Raw genomic sequence first — 22,561 nt, forward strand, 5'->3', positions numbered from 1 at the left:
ACCTCCTTGTGTCTGTACCTCCTAGCGCAGCAGTACCTGCATGAGGACACAGTGGATGTCTGCGCCTGAGACACACCGCGCTGTGCCCACTTTTATCTTATTTTATATTTAATAAATGGTAATATTGTCAGTGCAGCGCCTCTGTCCCAATTTTTATTTTGTCCTGAAAGGGAAACTGTGTCCACGATCTTGGAGTCCAGATCACTATTTGTTATTTTCCTACGGCCCCCACTGTTCAGTGAATGCACACGTCAGGCCCTCATCAGGTGCGCCGAGCACTTCTCTAAGCGATGAAACAATGCTGCGGGGTAACAGGCCCAAAACCAATCTACAGCAACTCCATTCTACGGGCCACCCCGACAGACACTCTACAGAACGTCTCTACCCTCCAACCCACAGTCCCATGTAAATAACATCACCAACCTCTCTCCAGCCCTTCTATCATACAGTCCCATGTAAATAACTACTCTCCTCAGCCTCTCCAACGTACAGTCCCATGTAAATAACATCACCAACCTCTCTCTATCATACAGTCCCATGTAAATAGTCACTCTCCTCAGCCCCTCCAACCCACAGTCCCATGTAAATAACATCACCAACCTCTCTCCAGCCCTTCTATCATACAGTCCCATGTAAATAACACTCTCTTCAGCCCCTCCAACGTACAGTCCCATGTAAATAACATCACCCCCCTTTCTCTCTGGGCCTTCTATCATACAGTCCCATGTAAATAACATCACCAACCTCTCTCTATCATACAGTCCCATGTAAATAGTCACTCTCCTCAGCCCCTCCAACCCACAGTCCCATGTAAATAACATCACCAACCTCTCTCTATCATACAGTCCCATGTAAATAGTCACTCTCCTCAGCCCCTCCAACCCACAGTCCCATGTAAATAACATCACCAACCTCTCTCTATCATACGGTCCCATGTAAATAACTACTCTCCTCAGCCCCTCCAACGTACAGTCCCATGGAAATAACATCACCCCCTCTCTCTCTGGGCCTTCTATCATACTGTCCCATGGAAATAACCACTCTCCTCAGCCCCTCCATGTAAATAACACTTTTCCCCTTTCAATCCCTCCAAAGCAGTTCCATGTAAACAGCTCTCCTCTCTCTTCAGCCCCTCCAATGTACAGTCCCATGTAAACAACCTCTCCTCCCCGCCTTATACTCCAGCACACAGCCGCCCCCTCCCACTGACATCCCCCCCGCCCCCTCCCCCTCCCACTGACATCCCCCCCGCCCCCTCCCCCTCCCACTGACATCCCCCCGCCCCCTCCCACTGACATCCCCCCGCCCCCTCCATAGACAGCGGCGACCTTCTCCGCCCTACACCGCTTACTCTGCAATAGGAGGGGCCCCGCCCATCAGACGTCTAGACCCCGCCTTTTCCCGTGACATCACACCTACAAGGAGCAACTACATTCTAGCCACTTCCGTCAACAACATGGTGCGGCGGCCGTGCTGCACGTGCTCCGCGGAGAGCGCCCGGTACCGGTGTCCGCGCTGCCGGCTCCAGTAGTAAGTGCCGCTCCGTCTCTGTCCTGTACCTGCGGTTAGGAGATGACCCTGAGAGCAGAGCCCCGGTCAGTGTGAGCCGAGGAGGGGGGAGGCTTCCCCTCAGTGCCCGGTCCTCATGTGGATGTGTGGACGGAGATGGATACTTATACGTCACACACACACGTACATGGACCGGCTATATATATGTATATATCTGTAGGAGTGTATGATAGATATATATTAGCGATTAAGCCTGTTGTGCTCTAGAACCTCCTGCTCTAGAACCTCTCCTGCTCTAGAACCCCCTGCTCTAGAACCTCTCCTGCTCTAGAACCCTGCCCTCGCTGCCTCCAGTCTGTTCCCTGGGTTCGGGGGCGTGATGCTAGTGCCTGACCCCGCCGGGGCCCGTTGGCTATACTGGGATCCCGCAGCAGTACTGGGATCTGTCCAGCCGAATCCTGGCGCTAAGGCCAGACACAGGCTGGATCTCCCCCGAGTCCCATTGCAGTCGGTGCGGCTGGCGGTGCTCCGGCCTTTTCCGGCTATGCTGGATGCGATGTCTGACAGGATGTTCGTCTGCCGGAAGAATTAACTGCTAGTGTGAAACTAGACAATGGTGGCCCCGGGGGCGGATTGGCCACAGACCTTACAGGGAATCTTCCCGGTGGGGGCCGCCTGAGCCCCCCTTCACGGCCGGCCAGTGGCAGTTTTTGGGGATGTGTTTTGTGCTGCTGGCGGCAGTATTCTGTGATGGACCGTGGCATTTGGCCTTGTTGGGGCCGTATAATGGTACTGCTGGTCCTGCCTTCCATCAATCTGGACCCAACTACAAAATGGCGCCACTCTTAGTATTTTTGCCAAGGGCCACTTTAAGTTCCCGATTTCCCAAGTTTTTAAACAGTGAAGACTGCCCCTGCTCACCATACGACCCCACCGCTTACTCCATCATGTGACAGATACGGAAATAAAATGGTCACCAGTTGTAGACGGGAGTAGGAGGCGGCGAGGGGTTACTGCCCTGTGTGGGGTAATTAGACCGCTGTATGTGCGGGGGCCTCGCCTGCCCGGACACACAAGGCGACCATTAATGGCCGGTGAGGCCCCGGCCAGCGCTGCGCTGCCCCCGTATACCCATTAGTTGGCTGGAAAACTCTTGTTGGTCATTCGTGTTTAATGAAACTGCCCGGTACTTGTTGGGGCCGGGTGACATTACTACTGGGTGGCCTCTCCCATTGCTGTCACTCTTGCATGGCATCGGTCATACAGATGCGGGAATTCCTCCTGCTTGGCGCACAAAGGATCCATCATCCCCATCCGGCCTCAGACATGCTTGACGGGGGAGAGATCTGGTGGTTGAGTTGTCCAGAAGAGCACGTGGTGTAGAGCGGGGCCGTGTGTGGCCATATCTTGTCAGGACACCACGTCCCATGACGGAGTTAAAAAGCGGGCAGGGCTGGTTCCACAGTGTCCTAGACATCCTGAAGGCTGGGACAGCCGTGGTGGCCCACACCGTGACACCAGGTATTCGTCCAATGTGTCTCCGCGTGATGGCATTAGACGCTCCTCAGCCATCCTGAAAACTCTGATGCTGCCATCGATAGTACCAAGGCAGAACCTGCTTTCATCACTGAACGCTATTATTTGCCATTCGTGCCTCCAGTGCAGGCGCTCGTGGCGAGCAAGCGAGTGGGGTGTGTGATTGCGCTCCCGCTTCAAGTATACGTTTTCTTGATCCGGGCAGTGATTGCAGGGGCTGCTGCAGAACCAATATGCGATGCGGCGGCTATCCTTTCAGATACAGCAGCTCTTCTTACCGTATATGGCGATCCTGGTGTGCATGCGTCTGTATTGACCATCCAGGACCCACGGTTAGGAGATCAGACGTAAGAGCTCTACATGAGCCGTCAGATGACGGGATTCAAATAAAACAAAGTAGCAGCTTGCAAACAGACTGATTTTAACCCTGTATTTCAGAAACTGCTGGAAATTTGTAATAAAGCCTAACTGAAAAAAATATTTTTAGCCCAAAATGAGCAAAATAAGATCATTAAATAAAGTGCCCATGAAATAAAAAGTTTTTAATATATTTTAAAAAAATAAATAAAAAATTCACCCCCCTTTCTTCATTTTACAATTAAAAATAAACCGCTAAAACAAAACTAAAGATAATCGGTGTAACGGCATCCGAAAATGTCCGAACGATTTAAATCTCTCTTATGATGATCTAACTGGAAAAGAAAAGAAAAATGACCAAATGAACATTTTTGGTTGCTTTTTTTTTTTTTATAAGAAATGATCAAAAATGTATACCGTACCTACCCCCAAAATTCTATGAATAAAACTACAATTCGTCCTGCAACAATCGGGCCCTCACATGGCTTTATAGATAGAAATATAAAAAGATTACAATGTCAGAATATGGATTTGTTTTTTTAAGCATTAAAACATAAAAACTATAAAAATTGGGCATTGCTGTCATTGCACTCACACGGAGAATGAGATTAACGCGTAGCGATCACTGTAAAAACGAAGCCCGTGTCAGAATTGCGTTACGGCTCTTAGAAGGCGAGGAATAAGACTAGGGCTACACGGTGATTGGTCGCGGCCAGGATCGTAGAGGTGATCCCATAAAAGTTAATGGGATCGCCGCCTCAGGTGTTGGAATTCTTGCGACTCTCACAGCGAGCCCATTAACTTCTATAGATCACCGCTACTCTACGGTCAGTGTCGACGCGTAGCCTCAAAGCGCGGTATATGGCTGCATCAGGAAGGGGTTAAACTGTAAATTGAAAGCTGTGCTGTGATTGGTTGTTGCTTTTCTTTTGGACAATTTTGATAACTGCTAAATACAGTTCACAGAGCAGATATTGGGAGAGTAATAATGTACTCACATAGCTTATAGAATGGACCTTTTTTAAAAAAAATCAGCGATGACGTCACTGCGCCTGCCCAGCGCGATGATGTGGTGACATCATCAAGTCAGCGCACACCCCAATTGGCGTGTTTTTTTTTGGCTGCGACGGCCTCTCCGCGATCAAATGGATGACATGGGTGTATTTTATTTTATATTTTTTTACAACTGATTAACGCCCTCGCAGGCTGAATGTGACTCTCGGATGCCGCGATCAGCGTTGAACGCGACATCTGAGGGGCTAAATCATGGGGGGGGGGGGGCAGCGCGATCGCCGTTCCCTGTCATCGCGCCCGATGATTACAATAGAATTCGAATCGCGACTAAGTAATTCATAACAAATCAAATTTCTTCTCGAAGTTCAGCGAAGCAGCCGAATTGTATTTCTCAAAACTTTGCTCATCTCTGCCATTTTAGGCCCCTTTCAGACGAGTGGGTGTCGCGCTGCAGACTCGGAGCGCAGCACCCGGCCTGACCTTCCGGCACTGCCAGGGGCATTATATTGTTTTATGATGCTATGTAACTTTGAGGGCTGGAATGTATTGGATAACACTGACATAATGCTGTCAGTGTTATCCAGTACATTCTAGAACTGAAAGGGTTACATAACATCATAATATAATGCTATGCGACCCCGGCAGTGCTGGGAGGTCAGGCCGGGAGCTGCAGCTTGACACCCGCTCCTCTGTATTTGTAAGATGAGAGCCTGTTTTATAAACTGTCTAATTGCTCTGCTTCATTCTCTTTTCTTTTTTTCAGTTGTTCAGTCGTCTGCTGTAAGAAACATAAAGGTAATTTTATATATATACACACACTACCGAAAAATGAAAAAAGAACCTATGGAAAACTTAAAAAGGCAATCCAGTAATTTGATTTTAATGGCCTTATCCTCAGGATATGTCATCAATATCTGATCAGTGGGGGGGGTCCAACTCCGGGAATCCCCGCCAAACAGATGTTTGAAGAGGCCATTGTGCTCTGTGAGGGTTTGGGCCTCTTCCTAGGCTCGGGACGTGGCCTACATCAGTCACGTGGCCTACATGCAGCTTATTCCCATTCGGGGTGCGATACCAAGTGCAGCTATACAGTGTTCGGCCCTGTGCTTGGCGAGCTGAGAAGAGACTGCGCTCCAGTGAGGGCAGCAACCTCTTCGAGCAGCGGTGTTGGCAGTCGGGGCCCCTCCGATTGGATATTGATCACCTATCCCGAGGATGCGCCATCGGTATCAAATTCCTGGATAACCCCTTTTATGTAACTTGAGATGTGACTGACAAAGTGTATAAACTGCTAGTGGTACTTGGTCAATGATCACACAACCAAGGTGGTGCCCCCTTTATTCTGCACCAGGGTCACATTAATATGGCGTGGCATCTTCCCTTGGTGTGATACAGGCTGCCACGCTGGCTCGGTAATGGTCATATGCTAGATATCCTCCTGTCATTGCAAGCCACGGTGCATGGGAGATCCGTCACCTTGTCCCGTCCCAGACCCTCTCGATCGGGGGGGGAGGTCTGTTGATCGAGCTGACCTCGAGACGATGAGGAGCACGGGCAGTGTATGAACGGGCAGTGTATGAACGGGCATTATCTTGTTGGAACGCCAGGTCTCCTAGTCAATACACAGGCAGTAGGACTGGTTCCACAATGTCCTAGGCATACTGACGGCAGGTCAATGTCCACTCTACGAATACCAGGTGGGAACAGCCATGGTAGCTAATGGGGCCCCACACCTTAACACCTGGTGTTGGCCCTGTGTCTCTGTTCTATCCTGTGAACTCTGACGCTGTGTTAGCAGAAACTAATGTCACCAAACATTTGCAGAAACGCAATTCTGACAACAGTTTTACGGAGAGGTAGGTAATAAAAATGCTGTTTAAGTCAAACTCCATTTTTGGATCTTTACTTAAAGGGGTTGTCCAAATATTTCAAAATCTCTCCAGTGCCACTAAATGTAATGAAGTAAAGAAGGTATACATGTCTGTTACACTCTTGCTGCAGCTCTGGTCCTCCATGCAAGAATCTGTCCCGTACATCTGACGAGACTCCTCCATCAAATGCCTTGCCTCGGCAGTCTCGTGCCGTATACCTTTGAGAGCATTGGTTGGCTGCAGCAATCATGTGAGGTGTATGGTACTCCACCGCTGTGGTCATGTAAGGTCGTGCAGTCACGATGAGCGCAGGTTTTATTTTTTATTTTTTTTGCTTTAATTGTACTATATTTAGAGGCATTAGGACATTTTTTTTTTAATAACTTGGACCTCCCCTTTAAGTTACTCAAATGCAGTGGCTTTACACAGTATTTGTCCTCCAGGTGTAACATAGTACATAAGGCTGAAAAAAGACATCTGTCCATCCAGTTCGGCCTGTTATCCTGCAAGTTGATCCAGAAGAAGGCAAACAAAAACTGTGAGGTAGAAGCCAATTTTCCCCAATTTAGGGGAAAAAAATTCCTTCCCGACTCCAATCTGGCATCAGAATAACTCCCTGGATCAACGACCCCTCTCTAGTAGCTATAGCCTGTAATATTATTACACTCCAGAAATACATCCAGGCCCCTCTTGAATTCCTTTATTGTACTCACCATCACCACCTCCTCAGGCAGAGAGCTCCATAGTCTCACTGCTCTTACCGTAAAGAATCCTCTTCTATGTTTGTGTACAAACCTTCTTTCCTCCAGACGCAGAGGATGTCCCCTCGTCATAGTCACAGTCCTGGGGATAAATAGATGATGGGAGAGATCTCTGTACTGACCCCTGATATATTTATACATAGTAATTAGATCTCCCCTCAGTCGTCTTTTTTTCTAACGTGAATAACCCTAATTTTGATAATCTTTCAGGGTACTGTAGTTGCCCCATTCCAGTTATTACTTTAGTTGCCCTCCTCTGGACCCTCTCCAGCTCTGCTATATCTGTCTTGTTCATTGGAGCCCAGAACTGTACACAGTCCTCCATGTGTGGTCTGACTAATGATTTGTAAAGTAGTAGGAATATGTTCTCATCACGGGAATCTATGCCCTTTCTGATGCAACCCATTATCTTATTGGCCTTGGCAGCAGCTGCCTGACACTGGTTTTTGCAGCTTAGTTTGATGTTCACTAAAATTCCTAGATCCTTTTCCATGTCAGTGTTACCGAGTGTTTTACCAGTTAGTATGTACGGGTGACTTGCATTATTCCTTCCCATGTGCATAACTTTACATTTGTCAGTGTTAAACCTCATCTGCCACTTATCTGCCCAAGCCTCCAATCTATCCAGATCCCTCTGTAGTAGTATACTGTCCTCTGTAGTATATATATACAGTATACTGTCCTCTGTAGTATATATATACAGTATACTGTCCTCTGTAGTGTATATATAGTATACTGTCCTCTGTAGTATATATACAGTATACTGTCCTCTGTAGTGTATATATAGTATACTGTCCTCTGTAGTATATATACAGTATACTGTCCTCTGTAGTGTATATATAGTATACTGTCCTCTGTAGTATATATACAGTATACTGTCCTCTGTAGTATATATACAGTATACTGTCCTCTGTAGTGTATATATAGTATACTGTCCTCTGTAGTATATATACAGTATACTGTCCTCTGTAGTGTATATATATAGTATACTGTCCTCTGTAGTATATATACAGTATACTGTCCTCTGTAGTGTATATATACAGTATACTGTCCTCTGTAGTATATATACAGTATACTGTCCTCTGTAGTATATATACAGTATACTGTCCTCTGTAGTGTATATATACAGTATACTGTCCTCTGTAGTATATATATAGTATACTGTCCTCTGTAGTATATATACAGTATACTGTCCTCTGTAGTGTATATATACAGTATACTGTCCTCTGTAGTATATATACAGTATACTGTCCTCTGTAGTGTATATATATACAGTATACTGTCCTCTTCAGTGTTAATTCCTTTACACAGTTTAGTGTCATCTGCGAAAATTGATATTTTACTATGCAAGCCTTCTACAAGATCATTAATAAATATATTGAAGAGAATAGGGCCCAATACTGACCCCTGAGGTACCCCACTAGTTACAGTGACCCAATCTGAGTGTATACCGTTAATAACCACCCTCTGTTTTCTATCACTGAGCCAGTTACTTACCCACATACAGACGTTTTCTCCCAGTCCGAGCATTCTCATTTTATATACTAACCTTTTATGTGATTCGGTATCAAATGCTTTGGAGAAGTCCAGATACACGACATCCATTGATTCGCCGCTGTCAAGTCTAGAACTTACCTCCTCATAGAAACTGATTAAATTAGTTTGACATGACCGATCCCTCACGAAGCCATGCTGATATGGCTTTATTTGCTTGTTTTCATTTAAGTACTCCAAGATGGTATCTTTTAGAAAACCTTCAAACAGTTTACCCACGACAGATGTTAAACTTACCGGCCTATAGTTTCTGGGCTCTGTTTTTGGACCCTTTTTGAATATTGGCACCACATTTGCTATGCGCCAATCCTGTGGGACATTACCTGTCAGTATAGAGTCCGCAAATATCAGAAATAAGGGTCTGGCTATGACATTACTTAATTCCCTTAGGATACGGGGGTGTATGCCATCTGGTCCCAGCGATTTGTCTATTTTAATCTTTTTAAGACGCCGCTGTACTTCTTCCTGGGTCAGACAGGACACTTTTAATAGGTAATTTACTTTTACATTCTGCATTTTAGTTGTTCTTCAGTGAATACAGTGGAGAAAAAAAATATATTTAATAGCTTTGCTTTCTCCTCATCTCTCTCTGCAACTCCCCCCTCATTACTCTGTAGAGGGCCGACACCTTTAGATTTATACTTTTTACCATTTATCTTTGCTTGAACTGTATTGTATGTTTATTTCCAAGGATGTACCCATGTCCTATCTTGTGAGATCAGGAATGCCTCTGCCAGGATCAGATTTCATCCTTGTACAGAGACATACAGTAATACAAAATGTACAAGAAGCAGCTTGAAACAACCATCTAGATAGAAGTATTGTTCTGTGAGTAAGGCAGAAACGCCATTGTGGGGGGCCTCTAACAATGAGCTTTTTTTTTTTGTGTATTAAAGAAACATGTCTTCCAAAAGAAGAAAAAGAAGCCCTCAGTTCATCAAGTTTTCCCGATGTGATGTCAACAAGAGGTACCAATAATCATTCATGTGTTTTTTTTCATTATAGGCTGTGACATAATTAAAGAGGTTGCCTAGGGTTTAGACTCAGGATAGGCCATTTCTAGCTGATCGGTGGATGTTCAGCACCCCCCCGCCCATCAGCTGGAAATCAACAGAAATCAAGTTAACAAATGACCACAACATCTGAAGGGCTAAATGTCTGTAATAGGCATTACCGCCGATCAGACATTGCCTCCGGCACCCAACGGTCTACAGTGCCGGAGACAATCTGCTCTAGACCAAGTTCCATATTTAAAGTGAAAAGGAGCACCATACATATACCACACTCGTGATTAAAAGGTTAAATAGGCGACTGTCCCGTAACATCCCCCACTATAGTAGATGGAGAGAAGTTCACTTTGCATGAATAAAGGTCCATTTGTTGTTCTTTGAAAATAAGGTACTTTTATCACACCGCACAATTTTGGGCCAGTTATTGGGAACAAGCATCCATAAAAACACTTGTTCCCGATAATTGACCCATATGCAAATCCTCGTTCATCGACTGATGGGCATCCTTCACCAGGATGTGTAATCAGGGATGTGCTGGCGATAATGAACAGAATGAGCGAGGAACGGCTGCAGTAGAAATAGTTTCTCCCACGTTCAAAGTTTGCACCGGCTTGTTTAATTCGGCCGGTGCAAACGTGGGTCAATGGAGGTGTTCATTCCATCGACGCTTGCCGGAGATTGAGCAGTGGAACATCACCGTAAGAGGAATCCACGCTTGGGTGTAACATCTCACACTTTGTACTGGCCAAGAGTTCAATCCTTACAGCTCTGGCCACACAGTCCTGCACGCAAAACAGTGTTATTGACTTTCTCCAGCCAGAAATGAACCCTTTTGTGACATAGTTGGGTGAGTGTTTCCAACGCAGATTTAGTTTTGTAGGGGTTGTGCAAGAATGGAGATGTTTTGGCAAACCCCCTCCACTTGACCAGACCTCTGTAAAGGGAAGCTTACTTACTTACCTGCTCCCTGGCCTGTGATGCCTGACTGAGCTTCCTTGGTGAAAACATCCGGTTTGATGCCACCTGCAGCCAATCACTGCCCGCAGTGGTGAATGGATCCCCATGTGTCATGTGACCATTTGTCATGACCCGAGGGGAGCCAGTCACTGCCACAGGCGGCGTCAAACCGGATGTTATAAGAGAGGGAGCCTGGAGGAGAAGCAGCCCCTTAGGAAACGGGTAAGTAAGCTTCACCAAATGGGGCGGTTTGCCAAAGACGTCCCTATTCTTGCACAATCCCTTTAAATTCGCAGCTCAGACAGATGTGGTAATTGATGCGGTTTTGCCACGTATTTCACCATTTACTTGAAACCTGAGCAGATTTTTTTTTTTTTCTGCTATATGTTGAAAATCGCACCAGTGTTTGTCGTACGGATTTTCAGTGCAGCAGATTCCACTCTGACGAGCAGTGAAGTCTGCAGGTAGTGGGTTTTGAACTTTTTAAACTGCACCTTTTTTGCGCTTTCCCGATCCCATAAGGTCATGACTTCCGCTGCTCTTCAGTTCTCCCGCTTAGACATGGTGCTATGTATTGTGTGTACGAGAGGCCTCTAACACATTTCGCCTCTTTTCCTAGGAGATTTAACTGGTGAAAATGATGAATCGGATGCCATTTCATTGCAAAAGCTCCTGCTGCTGGGTAATGTTTGTCATTGTCTTTTTCCTTGCTTTTCATTAGAAAACTACAGACGCTTTTATGTGGCAAATTACATTTGTGATGACATTTCTTACAAAACCCCTTCCGTAACGTGTGCAGATATTTGGGCTTGGTACGGAAGTTAAAATCCACAACGTGCCCTAAAATGTAATTTCTTCAAAAACATTTGCATTGACCCTACATGTAACAGGGTCTGGATCCTTTAACCCATTAGTGACCACCCATACCCATTTTTAAAGCGTTCACCTATTTCCAGTGGCCTCATCTAACCACTGCACGGGTCGCTCTGATGACCCCGATCTGGGCCGTTTAACCTCTTAGATGCCACAGTCAATAGCGACAGTGGCATCTAAATGGTTTTGAGAAAGTGGGCTCCCTCTATCAGGCATTGACACCCCATGAATGTGATCATGGGGTGTTGTTGTCTTATTATGGCAGCCGGGGGCCTAATGAAGGCAGGCAGGCCTTCCCTCCCGATAGTGCCAGTATATCGTACTGGCAGTATAATACACTGTACTGCATAAGCTGTACAGTGTATTTTGGAAGCGATCAGAAGATCACATGCCAGAATCCCTTTCTGGGACCAATAAATTGTAAAAATAAAAGTTTGTTTATTTACATAAAAATAAATCTCCATGTTAAAAAAATACCCTTTTTCCATTGAATGAATACAGAAATAAAATTAAAAAAACATATTTGCAAACGCCTTATTCATAACGAGTAGAGATGAGCAAATTATTTGAAAATTTGATTCTGCTGCCTCATCGAACATTACAAAAAAAATAGTTTTTGTGCTCAATTATTTTGTCACAAAGCGCATTTCTTTGTAAGCAGTGGGTGCAATGACAGGGAGTGGCGATTGCACTGCCCCCCGTCACTGTACCCCTCAGATGCCGGATTCATACATGATCGGAGCCAGGGTTGTCAGGATACCAAAATTTTGATTAGATTTCGATACCATAAAAAAGTATTGCGATACTCCATACCATTCGATACCACGTGAAAAAAATAAAACAACAAAAAAGCCGCGTGCATTCCATATTTTATGGAACGTCTGGCCCATAATAGAACAGTCCTATCCTATTTTTGGGGGGGACAAGGTGACTAAAAATGGTGAATCGCGCTGTTTTGATTTTTGATTTTTCAGTTACGGCGTTCACTGCAGAGGCCTTTTTTAAAAAATATTTTAATAGTTCACACTTTTTCAGGCGTGGCGACATGTAATATGTTTTCTATTGGTTGTAAATTTTATATGTAAAATTGGGAAAGGGCGATTTTTAAACATTTTTTTTTTTTTTGTTTTTTTTTACTTTAATTTACTAACTATTAGCCCCCCCTTGTCCGTTAAAAACAGACATGAAAAATGGATGAATTTGATTGGCAGTTATTTCTAGACCCACCCTTCTGAGAACACCCACAGGATGGTTGGCCCCCAGCTAAAACAATGTCCCTCATAGTGTAGGAATTTATTTTATTTTTTTACTGTCCCCAGCTTTAATAATGTCCCCCATGTAGGCCCCCGGTAAAATAATAGCACACCGCATTTTTAATTTTTTTTTGTTGATTTTACAAAAAAAAAACTTGCTCGCGCTGCAGCAGACTCTTCTTTCTTCACTGAACAGGACCTGCGATGTGCGCGATGACGTCACTGAGCACTCCCACGTGGTAACGTCGCCACGCATATTGCAGGTCCTGCTCAATGAAGAGAGAAGAGACTGCCGCAGCGCGAACAAGTGGGTGAGGTGACTTTTTTTTTTTTTTTTTACCCCCTAAATGCCATATCAAGTGTACCCGTTTTTAACATCCGTTAGAAGGGTGCACTCCTTTCAATCTGCTGTTAAATCGGTCCCATTGATTTCAATGGGGTCCGTCTGGCCATGGAAACTGCCAAAAATAGGACATGTCCTATTTTTGGACAGACGCTATTCACTGGCCGTTAAAAGAACGCCCATGTGAATAGCCTCTTAGACTTTCATTGGTGCTAAAAATGGCCGTGTGCATGAGGCCTTAGTTTGAGCTGCCGGCAGGTTGTTATAGAGCAGGAGGAGCTGAGCAGATTGATATAGTTTTAAAGGAAAAGATTCAGTTTAACATTTTAGGGTTGGCCACCATATCAGTACTTTACACAACATTGTTGGGGGGAGGGTAAAAGAGATTCCAAATATACTTTATTTTAAAAATCTGTCTGGTAATCTTTTTATACTAAGCCATGCCCCCTGAGTCCCGCTCTGCCGTGCAGCCAATTCGTCCATGGCTGCACGCGAGATGGAGGAGCTTTAGAGAAAGCTCGTCCATGCCTTTATTGTAACTGCACATGCGCTGCTTTTCCTAATCTACCTAAGAACAGCGCATGCCCAATCGGCCCCTGCCACTTGCGCGCTCCCTGTTCGTCTCCGACAGGAATCCTCTGTTTGTTCTGTCAGTACAAACAGCTTATTCCTGTCAGTTTTCGGAGCAGCCAGGGATCTCAGCTTACCGGCCCGGGACCAATGAGGGCGGTCCCGGGCCGGCGATCGCTGTCATTGACTAGTCTGTACAGACTAGCCAATCACACGATCCTAATGCCGGCTGAAAGGTTCTGATCCCCATGGTCCGTGACTGTGGGGATCAGAACCTTCTAAAATGTCTGTGTGTGTGTGTGTATATATATAATATTCCCCTCGTGGGCTCCAGCCCCCCTAATTTCAGGATGGCCAGTGGCAGCGCTGCTGATCTCCCACCCAATCTGTTTCAGGATGGCCGAGCGGTTAGCAAAAGTAAAAAAATAAATATCTAATTTCTTCTTATAGCCACAGATTTATAATTGATTAAAAATTAAAAAAATACACTACACATGTTTGGTATCATCGCATTTGTAACCTGATCTATAAAAGGATCACGTTACTTTCCCCACACAGTGAATGTCATAAAAAAAAAAAAAGAGAAAAACTATGATGGAATTGAAATTTTTCCCACCTCACTTCCCAAAAAAAGGTATTAAGTGATCAAAAAAGTTGTATGTACCCCAAAATAGTACCAAACTGTCACCTCATCCCCAAAAAAATGAGCCCTTACATGAGACAATCACATAAAAAATAAATATGGCCATCAAAAAATGGAGACACAAAAACATATATTTTATGCTTTTATTGTGTAAAGCCCAAAAAAAATTGACAAATTGGGTATCGCTGCCTCCGTAATGACTTGCTCTTTAAAAATATCACACACTCTTCCCCCAAAAGGTAAATGGCGTAAAATTTTTTTTAATAAAGTGTGCCAAAACAACCAATTTTATTGGTCTGTTTGCCCAATAAAGTGTAAGATTGAATGATCGAAAAAATCATATGTACCCAAAATTGGGAGCAATGAAAATGTCAACTCCTCCCGCAAAGAAAACGAGCCGCTGCACAAGACTATCAGCATAAAAATAGAAAAAATGTCTTTCGGAAAATGGAGACACAAAAACATGATTTTATATTTTTTTTCAAAAATGCTTTATTATGTAAAACTGAAATAAACAAAAAGTAGACATATTTGTTATCATCGCGTCCGTAACAACCTGCTCTATTAAAATAGCACATGATCTAACCTGTCAGATGAACACTGTAAAAAAATAAAAACTGTGCCAGAACAGGGTGGCGGGCCGGAGTTCCGGCGGCAGCGCATGTCAAGAGGCGACATGTAGTACTTTTATTCCAGCCGCCTGTCGGCATGCGCTGCCGTCGGAACTCCAGCCCGTCCCCATTATAGTCAATGGGGCCTGAGTGGTAGTCCGGGGGCACACGTGCGCTAGTGGCAGCACAGATCCGACAGGCTGTTCACCCGCCGGACCAGCCTGCCGGAGGTCCTTGCCGCTAATGTGAAACTAGCCTTAAACTGATTATTTTTTTTTTTTTTTTTTTAAGTAGACCTTTTCAGTATAGCTGCATTTTTAACAACCTGCTCTATAAAAATATCACATGGTCTAGTCCCAATTTTTTGGTCACCTTGACCCATAAAGAGTAACATAGTAACATAGTAACATAGTAACATAGTAACATAGTACATAAGGCCGAAAAAAGACATTTGTCCATCCAGTTCGGCCTGTTATCCTGCAAGTTGATCCAGAGGAAGGCAAAAAACCCTGTGAGGTAGAAGCCAATTTTCTCCACTTTAGGGTAATAAAAAATTCCTTCCCGACTCCAATCAGGCAATCAGAATATCTTCCTGGATCAACGACCCCTCTCTAGTAGCTATAGCCTGTAATATTATTACACTCCAGAAATACATCCAGGCCCCTCTTGAATTCCTTTATTGTACTCACCATCACCACCTCCTCAGGCAGAGAGTTCCATAGTCTCACTGCTCTTACCGTAAAGAATCCTCTTCTATGTTTGTGTACAAACCTTCTTTCCTCCAGACGCAGAGGATGTCCCCTCGTCACAGTCACAGTCCTGGGGATAAATAGATGATGGGATAGATCTCTGTACTGCCCCCTGATATATTTATACATAGTAATTAGATCTCCCCTCAGTCGTCTTTTTTCTAACGTGAATAACCCTAATTTTGATAATCTTTCAGGGTACTGTAGTTCCCCCATTCCAGTTATTACTTTAGTTGCCCTCCTCTGGACCCTCTCCAGCTCTGCTATGTCTGCCTTGTTTACAGGAGCCCAGAACTGTACACAGTACCCTATGTGTGGTCTGACTAGTGATTTGTAAAGTGGTAGGAATATGTTCTCATCACGGGAATCTATGCCCTTTCTGATCCAACCCATTATCTTATTGGCCTTGGCAGCAGCTGCCTGACACTGGTTTTTGCTGCTTAGTTTGCTGTTTATTAAAATTCCTAGATCCTTTTCCATGTCAGTGTTACCGAGTGTTTTACCATTTAGTATGTACGGGTGACTTGCATTATTCCTTCCCATGTACATAACCTTACATTTGTCAGTGTTAAACCTCACCTGCCACTTATCTGCCCAAGCCTGCAGTCTATCCAGATCCCTCTGTAGTAGTATACTGTCCTCTGTAGTATATATACAGTGTACTGTCCTCTGTAGTATATATACAGTATACTGTCCTCTTCAGTGTTAATTACTTTACACAGTTTAGTGTCATCTGCGAAAATTGATATTTTACTATGCAAGCCTTCTACAAGATCATTAATAAATATATTGAAGAGAATAGGGCCCAATACTGACCCCTGAGGTACCCCACTAGTGACAGTGACCCAATCTGAGTGTGTACCGTTAATAACCACCCTCTGTTTTCTATCATTGAGCCAGTTACTTACCCACTTACAGATGTTTTCTCCCAGTCCGAGCATTCTCATTTTATATACTAACCTTTTATGCGGTACAGTGTCAAATGCTTTGGAGAAGTCCAGATACACGACATCCATTGATTCGCCGCTGTCAAGTCTAGAACTTACCTCCTCATAGAAACTGATTAAATTAGTTTGGCATGACCGATCCCTCATGAAGCCATGCTGATATGGCGTTATTTGCTTATTTCCGTTAAGATGTTCTAAGATAGCATCTCTCAGAAAACCTTCAAACAGTTTACCCACAACAGATGTTAAACTTACCGGCCTATAGTTTCCAGGCTCTGTTTTTGGACCTTTTTTGAATATTGGCCCCACATTTGCCATGCGCCAATCCTGTGGGACATTCCCTGTCAGTATAGAGTCCGCAAATATCAGAAATAAGGGTCTGGCTATGACATTACTTAATTCCTTTAGGATACGTGGGTGTATGCCATCCGGTCCTGGCGATTTGTCTATTTTGATATTTTTAAGTCGCTGTTGTACTTCTTCCTGGGTCAGACAGGACACTTTTAATGGGAAATTTATTTTTGCATTCTGCATTTCATATGACAGTTTATTTTCCTCAGTGAATACATTGGAGAAAAAAATATTTAACAGCTTTGCTTTCTCCTCGTCGCTCTCTGCGACTCCCCCCTCATTACTCTTTAAAGGTCCAACACCTTCAGCTTTATACTTTTTAACATTTATATAATTGAAGAACATTTTAGGGTTAGTTTTACTCTCTTTGGCAATTAATCTCTCGGTCTCTAGTTTGGCCGCTTTTATTTGTTTTTTACATGTTCTATTTTTTTCCTTATAGTTTTTCAGTGCTTCCGTGCTACCCTCCTGTTTTAGTGTTTTATATGCTTTCTTTTTGTCATTTATTGCTTTCTTTACAGTTCTGTTTATCCACATTGGTTTCTTTTTGTTCCTTAACCTTTTATTCCCATACGGTATGTACCTCTCACAATGAGATCTTAGGATGTTTTTAAAGATATCCCATTTTGTGTCTGTATTTGTGAGGACTTTGTCCCAGTTAGTTAGGCCTATGGCCTCTCTTAGTTGGCTAAATTTAGCTTTTTTGAAGTTTGGTATTTTTGTTCCTCCCTGTAGAAACGCTCTTTTGAATGATAATTGGAAGGTTATTACTTTATGGTCACTATTTCCCAGGTGTCCCCCAATCCCAGTCTGTTGTTCTGTCAGGTCTATTGGTTAATACTAAGTCCAGTATGGCCGTCCCTCTAGTCGGGTCCTGAACCAGTTGGGAGAGGTAATTGTCTTTGGTTATAGCCACGAACCTGTTTCCTTTATGAGATATACAAGTTTCAGTTTCCCAGTCTATATCTGGGTAGTTGAAGTCCCCCATAATAACCACCTCATTATGATTTGCCGCCTTGTCTATCTCGTTTAGTAGTAGATTTTCTGTGGACTCTGGTATATTAGGTGGTTTATAGTAGACTCCTATTAGTAATTTATTGTTGTTTTTAGCTCCATGTATCTCTACCCATAGTGACTCCACATGTTCATGTCCCTCACTTATATCTTCCCGGACTGTGGGCTTTAGACAGGACTTTACATAAAGGCAGACCCCTCCACCTCTCCGGTTTTGACGATCCTTTCTAAACAGACTGTAACCTTGTACATTAACTGCCCAGTCATAGCTATCATCCAGCCATGTCTGTTATTCCCACTATGTCATAGTCCTCCTCACACATCACTAATTCCAGTTCCCCAGTTTTATTAGTCAGGCTTCTGGCATTAGTATACATACATTTGAGAGGTTTATGTATATTTTTTACCCTACACCTTTCCTTCTGAACTGTTCTAGTCCCTCCTTCCATTCCTCCCCCAGTCCCACTACCTTGCCCCCGGTCTCTATCTGCACTATCTTCCCCTCCTATAATGTAATTCCCCCCCAGTCCCTAGTTTAACCACTCCTCCAACCTTCTAGCCATCTTTCTCCCCAGCACAGCTGCCCCTTCCCCATTGAGGTGCAGCCCGTCCCTACGATAGAGCTTGTAGTCGATAGAGAAGTCGGCCCAGTTCTCCAGGAACCCAAACCCCTCCTTCCTACACCAGTTCTTGAGCCACTTGTTAATCTCCCTAATCTCCCGCTGCCTTTCTTGTGTGGCTCGTGGTACAGGCAGTATTTCGGAAAATACTACCTTTGAGGTCCTTGCCCTAAGCTTTTGACCTAAATCCCTGAAATCATTTTTAAGGACTCTCCACCTACCTCTAACTTTGTCATTGGTTCCGATATGGACCATGACCGCTGGATCTTCTCCAGCCCCTCCCAGTAATCTGTCAACCCGATCCGCCATGTGTCAAACTCTAGCGCCAGGAAGACAGCACACTGTTCGGCGATCACGGTCTTTGTGACAGATTTCCCTATCTGTTCCCCTAATAATGGAGTCTCCCACTACCAGCACCTGTCTGGCCTGTTCTGCTCTCCTGGTTCCCTGCTTACTGGAGCTGACATTCCCCTGACTGGCAGAGGAAGTGTCCGGCTGCAGCAGCCAATAATAATATTGAATGATCCAAAAATCATATATATATACCCAAAAATAGTACCAATAAAAACATCAAATCTTCCCGCAAAAAAAGACTCCGTGCACAAGATGATTGGCAGAAAAAAAAAAAAGAAAAAGTATAGCTTTCAGAAAATGGTGACCTAAAAAAAAACCATGATGATGTTTTCTTTGGCCAGGGATGTCATGTGACCGCTCCTCTGAAGAGGCTTGCTGTGATGCATGCTGGGATTTTTACTTTCACTTTGAAGCTGCTCCGCCCACACATCCTCTCATCAATGGGAGCATGCTATGCTGAACACAGTATATCTCTCATGATACAAATACCTCGTGGCTTTAGTTATTATCTGGGACCCTTTTATATATTTTTTATGTGTACGGTGGCCAACCCCTTTAACTATAAGTCCAGGAGGCGGTCCTATCGGTGATTGACAGCCTTCCCTCTATGACTGTGTTGTCAATCACTGATAGGACCGCCTCCTGGACTTAAAAGCCCAGAATGAGCATGGATATAAATGAGTCAATTCCAAGTTTTACCGAATCCTTTCCCAAAAAAAAAAACTATATATTAATCTGCTCAGCTCCTCCTGCTCTATAACATCCTGCATGTAGGTTACTTTCATTGTGATTGTGGGACAACCCCTTTAAGAACTACCCATTGTATCCAGCGGTGCAGAACGTTCCTACAGGTGCTGCCGCCAGATGGCGGTCTCCCCATTCAAACAGTGTGTAATAGGTTTATATTTTACAGGCAAATCGGAAGAGCTGAAAGGTTTATTACTGAATGCACATCTGCGACAGCTGCTTGTGACACTGGACCAGACGGAGGGTAAAGGTCAAGAGCTGAAGAAGTTCATGCAGGAGCCGCTGTTTGTAGAGTTTGCCGACCGTTGTCTGTCTCTTGTGGAGGCAGAAGGAAAGGAGAACCTTTACCCCAAGAGCTGAATTCATCTGCATTAGTTGTATATCTTGTACATGTTTTTCTAACGCTGTAACAACTTATATTTTTAATAAACTGAGCTCCAAACATAACACAAATATATTAATTTATTGTTCGTAATTAGAAATAAATTAGCCTGTGAACACCGGGCTGGATTTTTTATTTTAACAGAAGTCAAACTTTAGCGCTAAAACATTGAATGTCATTATTTGCGACATTGTATTAGTAAAATTCATGCCAAACTGTAGCAAAAACTGCTGGTTCTTTATCTAAAACAAGCAAAATCTGCACCTCAAGCCAAAGAGCGCTGCCTGCCTGCCCTGTGCCAAAATGCAATTTACGACCACGTATGCAGTATTGGCCTACCCAGATTTCATCGGTCCTGACATGATCATATAACTAGCTGGCTGTGTAGGGCATGGTGAAGGTATGTTATAGCGCTTACTATGTTTACTATGTGCCTGCTGTGCCCCCCGTTCTGCTTTCCCGCCTGGTATGTAAAGGAGGAGTAGACGCCAGCTTTTCTCGGGGGGACGTCTCCTTCTGCCCATCGGCAGTGGAGAGCGTCACACCCAGGAGAAAAAAAAAGCTGGCGTCTCCGCCACCCTGTACCGCTCGTATTAATTTACATACCAGATGGGAAACCAGAACGGGGGAAGGCACAACAGGCGAATGGAGAGGCATATAGGAAACATAGTAAGCGCTAAAACATGCCATCCGTATACCCTACACAGCCAGATAGTTATATGATAAAGGTCCTCTTTAATCTGGGTACAGGGCAGGGAAGCAGTGCTCTTTGGCTTGAGGTGCAGATTTTGCTGGAATGATTTTCCGTTTTCATGTCACATTTTTAGAGCTGCTGATGCACCTGTGCAGTGGAAACCCCCTTCAGTGACACCACTCGAGGCATTTCTCTAAATGTGCATCTCCGGTAAAATGATGCCATGGCTGAAACTACAAAAGTAAAAGCAAACACAATGCAACAGCAGTCTGCAAACATAGAATATATTGACTAATACTACATTCACGAGATAAAATGAATATGAGGTACTTGGCAGATGTATTTTGACCCAAATCATTTGTGCCCACCCACCACATCACGGTGACCTCTTTCTGGATAGGAAACGACTCATTTTATATAGTGGATATAGCATTCATTCATAAATCCTTGTATGTTTGTAGAGTGCTGTTGCGTTGTGTTTGCTTTTACTTCTGTTGGTGGAGCGTACCGGAGCGTTTACTTCATTTTACGGGATGTGCAGACTAGCTTAGTCTTTTAATGAACTAGCGATATAGAGGCTCACCTGTCTATAGGTAGAGGACTGGTGCTCTTGTCGTATTTGACTCACCCAGTCAAAAAGTTGAGTAGAAAATAAATGAATGTATTGGAACGACAGGCACTCACCATCTGTAACCACCCAGAGATATCTTAAAAGTTGAGGTTTATTGGCAATTTAAATTACATTAAGATATGTTTAATAACAGCGCATAAAAGAGGCTAAAATGCTTTCCAAACCAGTCACATACAGTACCCTATGTGGCGCATGGGCAGGAGACACCAGCCTCCAGGACCAAGCGGATGGCTACTGACCACGCAGCCACACCACCCAAATAAATATCCACCTCCGCAGTATAAACAGCTGATTGGGTTTTGAGTGGCGCACACTTCCTCGACCTCCAAAAAGCCGTTCAATATATCCTCCTATGTGGGAGGTTGCTAGTATTCATAAAATTAGGCAATCTTTCTCCCTTTTATAATATGTACCGTAATTAAAAAGTCAAGTAAGCAATAAAATAAAACAAAATGGCGCCGATGGTCGTGTTTGGTCCTTCTGGACTATAACATATATTCGTATATCTCCCGGGATTAGTGTATTCCACAAGATATCAGCTGCAGTCAGATCAACACTTGATGTCCACTTGTTAGTTAATGGTTTATACCACGTTTGATTGTGTGTACACACTTCCGAATCGGATATATAAATTGTTATATATAATTTATTATATCCGTAAGAGATTATCTCTTCCAAAGATGTCCGTACTGGCTGTGGGTTAGTTTGCCATATCAGTTAGACAGTTGTTACTATCAAATATCACTTAAAGGGAACCTGTCATGTGGATATTTGATTATAATCTAACTAATTATATACAATAATTAACTACTAAAAAGTACCTTAGATGTATTCACTTACTGGTGTGACAGATGGTTACCTCATAATATACACACAAAGATGCCACATGCTAATGAGCTGATTTGACATCCAGCGTGATGTCATTGAGTCCAGTGTTTTTTTAATTCAGAGCTATAGCCACTCCCCTGCCCACCTGCTGCTGATTCATATGGAAAATAACTGTCATTCAGCAGCAGGTGGGCAGGGAGAGTCAGGAGCTCATGAATATTCAGGACTCATCATTATCAGCTGGAGCTTTTCAATACAGAAGTTCGAGCTTGGGATCGGTGTTCTGTAGATTGTATTATTTTCCCTTATAACATGGTTATAAGGGAAACTAATAGCATTCTGAATACAGAATGCATAGTAAAATAGCGCTGGAGGGGTTAAA

General features: G+C 43.9%; 1 protein-coding gene across 2 annotated transcripts; it reads left to right on the forward strand.

Moving 5' to 3' along the window:
* Nucleotides 1–1,409: 1,409 nt before the first annotated feature.
* Nucleotides 1,410–20,147, forward strand: ZNHIT3 (zinc finger HIT-type containing 3). Of its 2 annotated transcripts, none has more exons than XM_040421400.1 (5): nucleotides 1,410–1,530; nucleotides 5,180–5,211; nucleotides 9,499–9,570; nucleotides 11,189–11,251; nucleotides 19,811–20,147. In XM_040421400.1, the coding sequence occupies exons 1-5, from the start codon at nucleotides 1,457–1,459 to the stop codon at nucleotides 20,002–20,004; spliced, it is 435 nt and encodes a 144-aa protein (XP_040277334.1). In that variant the 5' UTR covers nucleotides 1,410–1,456; the 3' UTR covers nucleotides 20,005–20,147. The 2 variants fall into 2 exon arrangements, with proteins under 2 accessions (XP_040277334.1, XP_040277342.1); XM_040421408.1 differs by lacking the exon at nucleotides 19,811–20,147 and adding an exon at nucleotides 11,750–11,895 and having other exon boundaries at nucleotides 11,189–11,355.
* The last annotated feature ends 2,414 nt before the right edge of the window (nucleotides 20,148–22,561 follow it).

This window comes from Bufo bufo, chromosome 1 (genome assembly GCF_905171765.1).
Source record: "Bufo bufo chromosome 1, aBufBuf1.1, whole genome shotgun sequence".
In the NCBI taxonomy this organism is placed as follows: domain Eukaryota; kingdom Metazoa; phylum Chordata; class Amphibia; order Anura; family Bufonidae; genus Bufo; species Bufo bufo.